A 14,462-nucleotide genomic window follows, 5' to 3' on the forward strand; every position below is an offset into this window, starting at 1 on the left:
ATCCCTGGCTAAACGTTTCCTTCACTCCCACCCTCCAGAAATGCTCACAAGAGATTTAACATCTCTCCAGTTACAACAGCACGTCCCCGCCCACCTACACCTTTGCGTTCCATCCCTTCTGCCATCTGGATGGCTTGCTGGGGACAGATTGTCAGGTAACCAGCATTCTGTTAAGGAAGTTAGATCTCCAAGGTCTGACCCAAAGGCACCTCCAACCACCTCCCACATAAACCAGCTCTGCTATTCTCTGTTCCTTCTCTAAACTTCATACTATTTTCTCCATAGGGGAATCTTCCTCTTCCTAACTTTCAAAACTTAATTCTCTAGCAAGTTAAGTCTTGGGTCCATTCACCCTCCTGGCCTTGTCTGCAACAGCTGTCATCTGATGTAAATATATTAACTCCATGCTTTAATTGGTTTACCCACTGAACTGGCACCACACATACTTCTAGGGTCTCCTGACCTGTTCAGCGCTCCTACCCACAGTCTTCAGCTAATTCTTTTACATAAATCATATCTTCTACAACTTTCACACATTTCTAGTGCTGGTAGTAGCCCAGGTACCACCTGTTATCTGATAGATGAAGACACAGACATTCAGAGAGGTTAAGTGGCTTACTAAGGTCACACGGGGGAGTGGCACAATGTGTCAGCCTGCTGGTATGGCTGGGAAGGAGTGGGAGCCTGGTACTGACTTCACTAGAAGGCAGAGGAAGCTCTAGTTATATTGAGCTTGTTTTACAGATCCTAAAACAAGTATATCTAACTGTAAACTGTTCGTGGAACAGTCTCAATTCTACAGGGGTCCAAACACCTAAAAGTTTTACTCTTTTCTAATCATTACTCCCAAATGGGCCATGGCCAGTCTTCCTGCCCCGATGAGCACAGGGTCACTTAACATTTTGGGCAGACTGGTCACTTTGAGTCATGAAGAACTCATTTTGTATAAAATCCCATCTCATAGCTGATTCAAACTTTCCCCTCCCTCATCACATACCAGTCTTGGGGCTTATAAAACCCGAGAAGGGTGACAGAGACTGACCTGCACTTTGTCCTTTCCTCCCCTGCTCTTCTGTTTGGAGGGAGTGGGGTGGAGTGGTGTGGTCTGTCTCTGGATGTCTCCACCCAAAGCTCTTCCTCCTTCATGTGTTTAGTTGGGGAGGAGGGGTAGAGGAGGACAAGGGCTTCTTTCTTGTCCAGCTGTGCTGAATTCTCTCTGATGGTTGTCACTGTGTTTCAGCTAACACTAATGTGGCCTCCCATGCCCTCTGTGCAGCAGGTGGCCCAGCCTAGGTTCTACAGTGTCCCTGCGTGAGTTCTTTGGAGGGCTGTGCTGGGGTAGAGGGTGGGTCCCCAAGTGCAGGTCCTGACAGGAGATTTCCTTCAAGCCCCACTCAGCCCTCCTAGGGCACATGCACGCTTCTTGGGTGGGAGGCAGGGGAGAGGGTTCGCACGTCCCCGTGAATCCCATCACCTGTATACATGCTTGTCACACAGAACAGAGGAAGGGCAGGCTGCTCTGTGAACATTCCTCTCTGGGGGAGAAGGAAAGGCTATTTCATTTTCAGTAGAGTGGGCTCAGGTAAGTACAGGAAAAGACAAAGTGGAGACCGTACAGACACCTCCTGGGGAGTTTCGCTTAAAGAGAAATTGAGCAGGAGGTTGAGGATGATGTTCAGCCGAGGGAAGGGGTTTATTTGATGTATTCGACACTGCTGATCACTCCTCCTGTTTCTTAGACTCTTCGTGGTTCCTATTATCTGACCATTCCTGGAGCATCAGCCCTCAATCCCTCTCTAGTCCTTCTTGGCTATACCAGGTCTCATCCAGTACTGGCTCCCAGTTTTCTATCTCCAGCCCAGACTTCTGCCCTAAACTCAACACTTGGACATCAAGCTGCATAACCGACACCTCTATTTTGACATTTAATAGGATCTCAGCCAGTTGCCCAGTCTCAAACTATTGGAGCCATCCTTTCTCTCACAATTTCACATTCAATCCCACTGAATCTCCTTCTAGAATCTTCTCACCCTCCTATCAGTACCTGGTCCAGGCCACTACCCTTTCTCACTTGGATCATTCCATTAGCTTCTGGTCTTGTTGCTTTCATCCTTGTCCCTCAGTGTCTATTCTCCACACCAGAGCAAAATGACCCATTGAAAACGAAAGCCGGATCATGCCACTCAGCTCCATTTAACCCAGCAGAGAACTCAGAGTCGTAACGATGACACCCGTTCTGCCTCACCTCCCTGCTCGCCTCTCCTACCACCCCCTCACTCACTCGCTTCTTGACAGCAAAGCACACTCTTGCTTTAAACCCTCTGCACTTGTTTCTCCATCTGCCTGAGACATTCCTCCCCCGGATACTACAGGACTAACTCCCTCACCTCCTTCAGGTTCCACTCTAATGTCATCTTCTCAGAAAAGCCTTCCCCAAGCACCACAGCAGATAATATCCAAATCTAGTCTACGATTCAGATACTACAGGACTAACTCCCTCACCTCCTTCAGGTTCCACTCTAATGTCACCTTCTCAGAAAAGCCTTCCCCAAGCACCACAGCAGATAATATCCAAATCTAGTCTACGATTCCCACATTGTAAAAGAATTATACTTTCAAGTAGAAATTTAAAATTTGAAAAACGTTTGGAGCATAAGAACCTATCTCCCTGACATTCATTCAAAGGTAGTTAGTGGTCACCTATTGTGTACAAGGCACGAGTCACAAAGTAAATAGCAACCACCCCTGCTTTTAATCAATGTATAAGGGAACTGTCAGAATTAGTAGTAACCCGGGATTGAGAGGCTGATGGTGGGTCTCGGAACAGAACAAGCTGGTGACAGCTCCATCTATTCAACAACACCAATTAGGCTCTGGAAACCTTCTGGGAGTTTGCTGATGTTGGGTAGCTAGTTTAATAAAGAAACTTTTATAAATAGATCCCTCCAGTCAGATTCTATTACAGATGAAAATTTCTGCCTTGTTCTAGCCCTGGAAAAAAAAAAAAGGCTTTCCTCTTTTCCTCTGTTTCTCCCTTATGTTTGTCATAATACTTTCACACTTCAGGGTGTTTAGAAATTGACCAGAAAAAATTCAATGAGAAATATGAAAGGTTCAGAGTGAAAGCTAAGAGAATAATGAAGTCCATTCCTTCTCTTGGATGACAGCACTTCTAAAATAAAATGAAAACAAACTTGAAGAGCAAACAAAACAGCTTCAAAGGCAGAAAAAAAAGGGCAACCTAACAAAGGAAGCCTTGGTCAGTAGCTCAGCGGCTCCTGGAGCAGAGACTTGGATGAGATGAGATCTGTCAAAGGATGGAGTCAAATTCAGTGCAGTCAAGGAATAATGCACCCAGCCCCCCATATGTATATTTTCTTCCAGCAGTGACAGCCCCGCGGCTTCTTCTTCCATGGGCACAAACTGAACTCTGCCTGGAAATCAGAAATTCAGAACCTCGTTTCTCCTGCGTTGCCCAGAGGCTGCAGGCCAGCCTCTGATCATTTCATCTGTCCCAGTGTTGTATACAGAAGAACGAGCCTCCTCCTGTCCTCTTGGGTGAGTTTCAAGATACACACTCAGCCCTCTAATGACTGCATGGGATTTAGATTCTTCTCTTCAGCTACACTGTCAACCTCTGAAGTTCAGTGTCCGTGTCTATTTATTTCTACTTCTAAACAGTGAAAGAAAGAAACAAATACACCACTGACCCTTTTTATAAAAGGTTTCAGATGAACGATTTTACTTGCAGGGAATGCTGGACTCAAAAAAATGCTTCCTGTCATTTCTCCACCTTTTTGAAGAGCAGTCCTTCCAAAGCTTCGTGACTGTGATGTTCCTCTGTGTCTATGGGGAAGATTCTTGGGCAGATCAGTAATCACCTACCAGTAGGGAGAAGCTAAGCCAACAGTTGTTTCTCCAACTACATCTGCGTGTGTGACCCACTATTGCTGGTGTCAGCATTAATCAAACTGTCAAAAGTAGGAGGAAGTCAGCAACACGTCTGGTCCTATCATAAGTCCACTGGCATGATATAAATTCCAGTACTGCCTACCCAAGTTTAAGGTTCTCTCCCCTCCCCCTCATCCCCCTCCTCCACATCCTGCTTCCCTCCCTCCCTCCCTCCTTTCCTTCTTTCTTTCCTTGTTAACTCTGATTCTGGTACTGATAGCACATAAAATAAGTCCTCAGCTGCCAAAGTAGGGGAGAACTATAGGCTTATGGTATGCCTATTTTTCATTTGTAGAGACAATATATATAACCTGCATTCCCTAATATGATAGTTGTAGCCCTAAATGGCATTACACAATTATTTATGCAATTTTTTCATGGGAAAAAAATAGAGCAGAGAAGAAAAAGAACATTGCTCGTACAATCCAGATCTCGATATACAGCTCCTCAGGTTCTCCGGAAGTTGCAGGGCATTTAAGTCAACTGGGATCATGCTGTTTATAGCAAGATAGGCTATTTTACTTGTTCTGCCTCAAAGTTCGGATGTCATCACTACTGATACAAACATTTTTCAGGATGACTAAAAAGCAGAAATATTAATAACTCGTTTAGAAAAGCGGCAATCAGCCTTTTTATCATAACATGAATTGCTACAAAGAAACTAGATTTTGCACCTCAAAGTTTGGATGTCATCACTACTGATACAAACATTTTTCAGGATGACTAAAAAGCAGAAATATTAATAACTCATTCAGAAAAGCGGCAATCAGCCTTTTTATCATAACATGAATTGCTACAAAGAAACTAGATTTTGCAAAGTATGTTTTTCTTTGCCTGTAACATCTCGTGAAAATATATGTTATGCTCTGTTCTTGCAAACTGAGGCTGTCATTTTCTTGACTTAAACCCATCTATTGACTATATGCTCAACATTCGTTTCTTGCTTCTGGTAAAAAAGAGGTATTAGACAAAGCCATTCATTCAGTGGTATTTACTGAGACCTCCTTATTTCCCCATTTTACCCTTGTGAAAAATATGGAAAACAAGGTTTAATTGAGACCATCCCAATTGATGTCCAGTCTGTCATGTCCGAGAGCCCTGTGGTTTTATGGTGCCTATAACCTTATGTAATTTGGTCAACAGTATTTATGGAGTGCTTAATTATAGGGGAATAAAAAATGACTGAGGAAGAGTCAGGCTTTACCCCTACATACACGTTACTAAAAGAGAAAGCAAATCTTTTTGAATAAAATATAATTAAATATTTTGAAATATACTAACTCATAAAGATATTTTACATTTTCAAAGTATTTAAGTATGGATATCATCCATAAATCCTTTTCCAAAGTGCTCCAATGCCAACTAGGTTACATCGTGTATAAGAACCTCTGGGAAGTGTCTGTATTTATAAGAACTACTGTTTCCATATCAGTGGAGAGGTATTTGTTTGGGCTTACAAGTTGGAAAATAGAAATAGTTTTATAAAATATAGCTAAATACTATGATCTTTACTTTAAAATGCATTTATTCCCAGTGGCAGTTGAAAAAACAGTATAGCAGAAAACTTGAAGGTATCTCCAAAAAATAATAATAATTTCTAAAACAACCCAAATGTACAGCTTCATAGTGTAAAAAATACTTTGACAAATACTACATTATTTGTGCCTCACAACAATGATGTGAAGTGGGCATTACTCTCACTTTAAGAAAAGAAAACTAAGGCTCTCGAGTAGCTAATAGGCTCGTCCAAGGTCAGAGGTAACAAATATCAGAGACGGGATTCTTAACCCTAATCTCACTACTTCAAATCTGGCATTCCAAAACAGCTCATCAAATTAAGTATGAAAAAAGGAAATCAATACCCATGTGATGTAACAATTTTCCATTAGACACTCTCAGAATCCGAAAGTAAAAGTGGGCTTATTCAGGTGCCCGCTATTGCTATTTCTGCCTGCTTAGAAACCAACCCCACTTCTGGTAACAGCTCCCTGCCTGTCCATGGGAGGAGCTACTACCTACCCCTCAGTCTACAGGGTTCAGGTGGAGCTAAGCCTACCCCCTCCAAGACATGTGACCTCTGCCTGGCTTCTCTCTCTCTCTCTCTCCCTCTCACACACACACACACATGCACGCATGCACGCACATGCACACACGCACACGCGTGCCTTTGTGATTAGCCCAGAGACAGACAAGAGATCAAAACCAGGTTGATCTGAACTGATGGGACTCAATACTGGGACATTTTCAGGGGGAACTCTTGGGATGATAAGCTCTCTCACTTGTAGGTTCAAGTTGAACAGGATTTGAGTATGAAACTCCCCACATGTAGAGAAAGCCTGTCTGGGAAAAGAACCAACCCAGAGGAGAGCAGCCGTGCCACAGAGAGCAGCCACAACTGGGAGAGCCAGAGAGCACGGTGGCATAGAGCAGCTGGAACCAGGACCCCCTGGATTCTGCAGTGGAATGATTCTGATACATGTCCCTTTCCACTTAAGCCACGCTGAGTTGGATTTTTGTTACTTACATGCATTCAAAAGGGTCCTTACTGATAAATTACTTCAGTCATACACAAACAGAATTAACTGAGATGGGACTACATAATCAGCCCTGTTTCCTCTAGAACCTTCTCTTTATTTTTAACATTGGAAAAAGAAAATCTACCCTTGAAAGTCTAGCAAAGTCAGATTAAAACAGCCCAAGCTGACCTGTGGACCCAAGAACTAGGCTGAATATAATGAGAAACATTCCAAAAATTTAACAAGTGGAAAAATAGCCTGGTGCGCCTCTTTGTGAACATGCTCCTCAATGTCAACAAGCCTGCGGCACTACTAAATGTCACAAGGTCAATTCCACTGAAATAGGGTTTTTATATATTGTCAGATTTCTTATTTATTCAGTTGAAAATAGAATCTTTTCTATTGATGTTTTTAAAAAAAATCCATGGTCTGATTTTAATTGGAAACAGTCACCTTGGTTAAGCACCAGCACATGGAGGGGGGTGCACACATCGGAGCTTCTCTAGCAAAATGACTGCAGGGGTGTAGGTCTGCCTAGGGTCTGTCAGAACCACCTCCCTCTAATTTGCCTCCTTGATGGACTTGACAGAGAATGAAAGAAGCCAGACTTGTAAGATGACTATCAAAACCTAAAAAAGAATCCATCTGAATGATTTTCCCACTTCTTCCAATTATTAAGATCAATGTATAGGATCCAAAAGATACTAACCATATTGGAATTACCATTGCCTGAAAGACACTAATCATATTGGAATTTCTAACCCCAAAGTTGTCACAGGTAGAGCAAGGTATATTTTGAGAAGAGGCAATTAACTGACCACATTGATAAACAAGATATGCAGGTTTAAATTCCAAATACAAAAGCACCATTTTCCACTTACACTTGGTGATGCCTTTGGTAATAGACGGCTGTTGGTCTAGAGTTCCTGGCTTGAAACAGGGCACAGATATCATCAACATACCAAACTATCTCTGAAGCTGGTGTGTCAGCTTGTCAACTTGACAAGCTGTCACATCGGAAGCTCTCAATGGAAGTTTACTGAGTCTATTCTTCGCCTTCTTTTGTGATTTTATATATATCTGTCTGGGCTTAAGTGTTAGGAGCTGCTCTTTAGACCTTCACAGAAGAAAATTTTGAAATCATGGACAGGGTGAGCCTTTCTGAGTAGTGGCTATGTGATGAAAATCTAAATTAAAAACTAGCCACTAACTTATGGACATTAAAAAAAATCTGAGGGCTGTCTGGTTAGTTCAGTTGGTTAGAGGGTCATGTTGGTGACATCAAGGTCAAGAGCTTGGATCCCCCTACTAGCCAGTTGCCAGAAAAAAAACCCTTATGTGACACAGTAATAAGAAAACTTGTTTAGTTTGGGAAAATAAAATCACTTTGTAAAATGCTATTCCTTTCAACATAGTTGTGTTATTTTCTGGAGGTTGATTCTATAAATTCCCATGCCAAAGCGGTAGGTAGAAGTTCCAGTAACAACAGGCCTTCTCTCTTAGGGAAAATGTAAAAAGATAAAATTACTATCTTTCTTCTTTCCCAGAGATAGTTAAGCGTGTGCCACATGTCCTTCTGGCATATCGATGCTTCTCTAGCTAACAATTTTGTGCAATATGTATTTCAAAAAAGTTCTAAATTTTATTTAAGGAAAAAATCCCTTCCATTTCATTTAATGTTTTTTTTTTTTTTTTCCTTTTTTGTCTTTTTTCGTGTCCGGCAATGGATCACAACCCTCTGTGTCGCGACCGTACCGGACCAGGACCGGGACCGGTAACGGGATCGCAACCCTCGGTGCTGCGCCCACACCTCGCTCAGCCAGTGAGCGGGAACCGGTCTGTATGTGGGATCTGAACCCTCGGCGGGAGCGCCACCGCGCTCCCAACTGGCGCACCAGCGCAGTGCGCCACTGGGCCGGCCCTCATTTAATGTTTTATCTAACCATGTTTCAATAATTACCTGTTATTACTGTAAGATAACCTTTGCTACCTACTTTTGTAACCTGAATCGGCAGAGAAGGATTCCATCTATGTCCTCTGTTTTCCCTGGCTTTCAGATCATTCTACATGGATCCTTCTGATTGTGATACATGCTTCTTGGCAGAATTTGTATTTACACAATAAAATAATAAAGGGGAAAATCCCAATTTGATTCTCAATATACATTCTAAGCAAGGATAATGCTAGAACGAAAAGATGGTCTTTACAGAATGCTACAATCACCTGAGCACTTGTCTTTCTAATACCTTTGGCATTACTTAGCCCTACAATGAATCAAGGACCTTTGAATTAGGGACTGACAGGTGACATATCTGAATTGACAGTCATATCATCTATCTATCTATCTACATACAGTGCTTTACAGTTTAGAATATGCTTTCACATAAATTGTCTGATACACACAAACCTGAGAAGCAGGCATCATCCACATTTTAAAGAGAAGAAAACTGAAATTCAGAGACACCATATGACTTGATCTAGGTCATGCAGCTAAAAAGAGACCAAATCAGAACAACTGAAGAAGCCACTAAGGAGCCAGCATCCACTATCTGGAAAAATACCACAGGCAAGAACGTCAGTGTAAACAGAGTACACAGAGTAAACCTACATCTACATACAAAGCTTTTCATGCACACGGGAGAAGGGCAGAGTCCTGCCGAGATGCTCAAGATCTCCACTAAAAGGATCAACAAATAACCATTGCAGTTTTGCATGTGATAACCATGAGCTGATTCAATAGTTTCCACTAAACTACCAGTGATTTTATCTTCTGATCGCTGTGCCTCCATAAGTGTAATCAATAATAGCACACGGGAAATTAGTACTTGTCGAGCTCTTATTAAAATGTTTTATATTGTTTTAATACAGACACAGCCCACAGGGCACCAGGGGCTACAGAGGATCAAGGCTGTGTTCAGGCAGACCAGGCTGAGTCCAGGCTCTGCCATTCACAGCAGTGAGGCTAAGTGCTCACCTCCCCTGGCCTCCTACCATGTAAGTAGGCTATAGTCAGGACTGGGTAAGACATTGCATGTGGAACTCCAGGACCTGGCCACAGCAGGGCTTCCAGATGGCTCAGCTTCTATTTCTCTTCATTATATCAAAAGAACAAACATTTGTACAACTAATATAATATGTAAAGTGCTTTCAAATAAAGAAAAATTTGATCTAGTCATACTTATTAAGTAACATGTTCAGATCAAGAAATATTAGACTTTCAGGTGAATTGACTTTCTAATAATTTAGAAACAATGTAGGAAGAGTTTTGATAGTACCTAATACCTTACCCCAGGCAACGATGTTATCGTTTTATTTAGATGAGAGCATTCAAAACACAAGAACTTCTACATTATGGATTTTACTCACTAATATGTAAAAAAAAGTTTGTGCAATGATATGCATTTCTCTTACTATTGAGGACTCTCTATTTTATCATGTGAAAACACAAATTCTATTTCATTTCTCCATATGTATTTCTTTAAATGGAGGCCTCTATAAATGGTAGTAAGTTCAGCATTTGGAAACTTTTTCCTTTTTTTTAAAAAAATAGATTTGAGGGATGTGGCCCTTAAACCTTATTAATTCTATCACTCTCCTTTATTATTTGTTTTAAGAATACTTTGACTTCTTCTAAGTATCATTCATGTCTAAAACCTCCAAAGTTTGCAATTAGGTCCTAAATACTGGAAATATTTTCCTCCTGATATATTTCCCATACTTACAGTTACTATCTCATCTCCACCAAATTCAGATCAAAAGCTGATCTGCCATGTGCTATATGCACATTAATAATGTGTGGGACATCTTGTTTGTGCTAAAATGAGATAACAGATGTTGAAGTACTCTGAAAATTTAAAAGCATTATGCACATTAAGGCATAATTATAGCCATGTGCTATATGCACATTAATAATGTGTGGGACATCTTGTTTGTGCTAAAATGATATAACAGATGTTGAAGTACTCTGAAAATTTAAAAGCATTATGCACATTAAGGCATAATTATACAAATGTGACTGCAACATTTATTAGGGATATGGAAATGGGGGAGCATTTTAGAACTTTTGGGCAAATGAGTCCAATTTAGACTTATAGGCTACAGAAGCTATGTTTTCAACAAGATAGAAAACCCATTGTTTAGATGTATTTACATCATTACATTCAGTAGTTTAGAAAATGCTGTTAGTGCTGAACTCAATTTTGTTTCTCACGTATTCATTTTAGATAATTTGATGTCAGAATATTGCTATATCAGAATAAAAGCAAACAACAGCCACAATATTTGCAAATCCTCTGCATTCCAAGACAGGTATTTTAAAATATTGGTTCAAACTGAAAACAAGCAATTAAACACCACTCTAGTGTTACATTTTAAATATTTGCTAACAAAGAAATTTGATAGGTGGGATAGACATTAAAAAATTGATCTCAATTTAACTTTAAGCATTGGGTTTTCCAAGTTAAGCAAAGCACTTTCAAACATTAGTTGAGCAGACCTTAAGAAGGCAAAACTCCTCTAATTATCGTAGCCTCCAAGGTTTCTGGCCTTGGGCTAGAATTCCACATCACTCTAGTGGGTTCTCAGTTAAACCTGAAGAAGTAGAGGCGGTTCTAAGAACATGAATCTGTCCTGGTGATTTTCTCTCAACTGCATTCTCCTTTCTCTTAGTAGGTAAAAAAGAAAGCCTGAAGGTGGACTTCTGCATTTCAGTGGGAAACAGACACAGGTTAGGCAAGCATTAACCAAGCTGCAGTAAACCTCTTGGGAGACGCCCTGAAGGAAAGAACCACAGGAACCGAGCTCCTGGTTCACAGGAGGTGTAACTAGCTGCTTGCTTACAGGAATTTTAATTGCTAATTCAAGTCTTTAGGAAGGCTCAACTTGATTGGCTAAGCATATAACTTCAGGAAAGCTCAACTTGATTGGCTAAACATATAACTTCAGGAAAGAATATGGTCTACAAAGAGCATAACAGGTTGTTTAAAAAAAGCCAATGGATTTCAAAAAATATTACAGCAATGACCAGAAAAAGGAATAAGAAAAAAAAAATCAATTGACTGGTTGAGTGGTGGAAAAGTGACATAAATCGAACAGTTGGACAACAAATTTACTGAGTATTTTATATTTTGGCAGGTTAAAGTTTGAAACGGCACTATTTTTAAGAAGCACGCGTTCATTTTCCCATGATTTTTGGTCTTGCTAGACTAGAGAGCCTCCTCAAAACAAATTTAAAAACTGTAATTAACACAACCTAAAGAGTTGTAATCCCAGAGTCCAGTTAAAGTTTGAAAGGCACTATTTTTAAGAAGCATGCGTTCATTTTTCCATGATTTTTGGTCTTGCTAGACTAGAGAGCTTCCTCAAAACAAATTTAAAAACTGTAATTAACACAACCTAAAGAGTTGTAATCCCAGAGTCCCTTTTTCTTATGGATCAGATTACCGTAGTGCTATCTCCTATTTTCTGTGCAGCAAAAGTGGGTTTATTGATTGGCAGGATTTTAGAAAGCTTCTAATAAGCTCCTGGTTGCTGAATGACCATGTCTCCATCGGTCATTCCATCGCTGTCAGTCGTACACATGAGGTAAATACACACACTCTCACAGAAGCTCTCTGTAGCTCACCACATCCCATCACCTCGCTTTTCTCACCCTTCTTTCCACTTTTGGGCTTTTCTCACCTGGCCAGATAGAAATTCATTCAATTTTCTCAAAGCAAGACAATTCCTGACAGGGGTGCATTTCCGACTGACGTAACAGAGAAAAGATTTGGGGTATTCAAAAGACGGCACCGCCCCTGCTTGTGAATCTCAGGAGGAAAGGAAAAGAGCGCTTTTGCTAGGTTAACTCTGAGTGTCCATCCATCGGCCGAAGAGTAATTAATTCCGTCTTGAAAAAACTTCACTACGTGGAGAAATTTCATAAATTATACAAGCAGCTGAGATTGGTAATTCTGTTACCAAAGTTGACAAGTCAACAATGGCTAATGTCATGGAAGAACTATCCTACCTTACCCACATGATTCAAGGTTAAAACAAATCATGTTTCTAGAACGCTGTCATTAGAGAAATTTAACCACATATGTGATCCACAAATATTAACAAATAGGAAATAAATGAACAGCTTGGGAACAAAAGCTTTCAGACTCCCTTTTACAAAGAACACCAGGGAAAACAGTGATAAAGATTAAAAGACAATACCTAACTACAGGGAAAGGGAAATTTATTCTTTTCTTGACTCTCCTACATTTCCCACTTCTCTTCAATAAGAAGTTCTCCATAGCCCCAGCATTGCCATTCCCTGCCCAGAGGACCTTGAGAACAGTTCAATATTGAGAAAACTGAAAGGAAACACAATATCCCAGGCCCTCTCACTCCAAGGCATTTGCAGGCAGAATAGTCACGGCTTCCAGATGCTCACATTTTTCTTTCATGAGCTACAGCATAGAATGTTTACCAAAAGCTTTTAGAAACAGAATCTCACCAAACAGTTGATGAAAATATTTAACAACCAATGCAAAGCGATTACAGTCAAATTTTCACCTTGAGATTCTCATCTTAGGTGTGGGAGGCAGAGAGAAGACTCTTAGCACATCAGTGTGAACCTAGAATGAGGATGAAAAGAGTTGATTCTGCCAACAGTTGTCAACAAATCCACATCTCTGAATCTCGGTGAAACTGCACAGCTTGCTGCCTGTCTGCACGTGCCTTAAGAAGAGCACCACTGTTTGGTTATGGCTGACTCAAGTTTCTCAGCAGTGAGCAGAAGACAGGCTAGACAGGGACATCCATACCAAAAGCATGGAAAGGTACGAAAGTGACAGGTGTCTCTTTTCAATTATTTGTGTCAGGCAGCATCATCATTTCCAATCTTTCAGGGTGACAATATGAGAAGAGGCAACTAGCCCCAGTAGCACAATTCTATACAAACGTGTAAACTTGGGAGGAAATTAACAACATTACACAGAGTTAATCCTTCCCCCCAACGTCCCCCCATTATCCAACCAATGTACATTTCATAATCTAGACTTTTATCATTACTCATTTTCATTATGACTAGATCCTGACACAGTATTATTCCCTTTAGGGCAAAGATTTTCTGGGTGCCATGAGAGCAGACATAATTTCTTCAGTAAGAATGGATAATAAGGATGTGTGTATACACTCTATTCCCAGAAATTTCTGTTTCAGTCTAGTTCAAGCCAGCAGGAAAAGAAAGGCACGGCATAAAGTGGTAAAATTCTGGTGTGTGTAGAAAACAAGCATCCACCGTAAGCTACTGTTCAATATTAGAATGCATTACCTGACATGGGTGAAAGGCAAACAGATCAGAGGCTTTTGATACCTTACCTGGGCCATCTGCCTCTCCAGTTTTGATCGGGGAATATCATCAAAGTAGTTTTCATTCCTTCTCCTCCTTGCATCGCCCTGCATGATAATGTGAGGAACGTCTAGGGAGCCACCAGTGGTGTAAGTGCTTTGGCTAAGTGATGGAGACAACTGAGGAGGAGTGTGATTACCACTGGGTTCCTGAATGGAAATACATCATGAAATAAATACCAAGTTCTGTGGCTAACCTCTGGTTTCAAAATTGAGAAATACTGACAAGACAAAATGTGGGGGTGGGGAGCTGTTTTTGAAACAACCGCCAAGGAATGGATGATATCCCACCACTTTATCAATGGCATTAACTAGTCAATGCTTTTTCCCCTAAGCATTTCAGGTCAAAGGTTTCGAGAATAAAGAATCAAGCTCTGTTTGCATAAATCAGCACTATGGATGATCTCAGGAGGCAGGCACACCTATCTATGTTGGGCCCCTGACACTAGCATGTGTGTTTGCAAGAGAAGGGACTGGGTCTTCATGGGGGCAGAGCATCCTCGCCAGGGTAGATACCATGACGAGAATGCTAAATGGAGATCCAGTCTGTCCTGATCCTCCACCAAGGGGTAGTCTGACAATAGGGCCGAGAAGAGGACACAGTATAGCAACACAGCA

General features: G+C 41.0%; 1 protein-coding gene across 5 annotated transcripts in view; it reads right to left on the reverse strand.

Annotated features, from left to right (window-relative positions):
• Positions 1-14,017, reverse strand: part of ANKS1B (ankyrin repeat and sterile alpha motif domain containing 1B) — a 72,633-nt gene extending 58,616 nt beyond the window's left edge. For 4 of the 5 annotated variants that reach the window (XM_008572724.1, XM_008572723.1, XM_008572722.1 and 1 more), the window contains exon 1: positions 13,815-14,017. In XM_008572724.1, the coding sequence (XP_008570946.1) occupies positions 13,815-13,898 (84 nt within the window). In that variant the 5' untranslated portion in view covers positions 13,899-14,017. The remainder of the gene's footprint in view (positions 1-13,814) is intronic. The other variant, XM_008572725.1, reaches the window with a different exon arrangement.
• Between the last annotated feature and the right edge of the window lie 445 nt (positions 14,018-14,462).

Source organism: Galeopterus variegatus, unplaced genomic scaffold, assembly GCF_000696425.1.
Source record: "Galeopterus variegatus unplaced genomic scaffold, G_variegatus-3.0.2 Scaffold827, whole genome shotgun sequence".
Classification (NCBI taxonomy): Eukaryota; Metazoa; Chordata; class Mammalia; order Dermoptera; family Cynocephalidae; genus Galeopterus; species Galeopterus variegatus.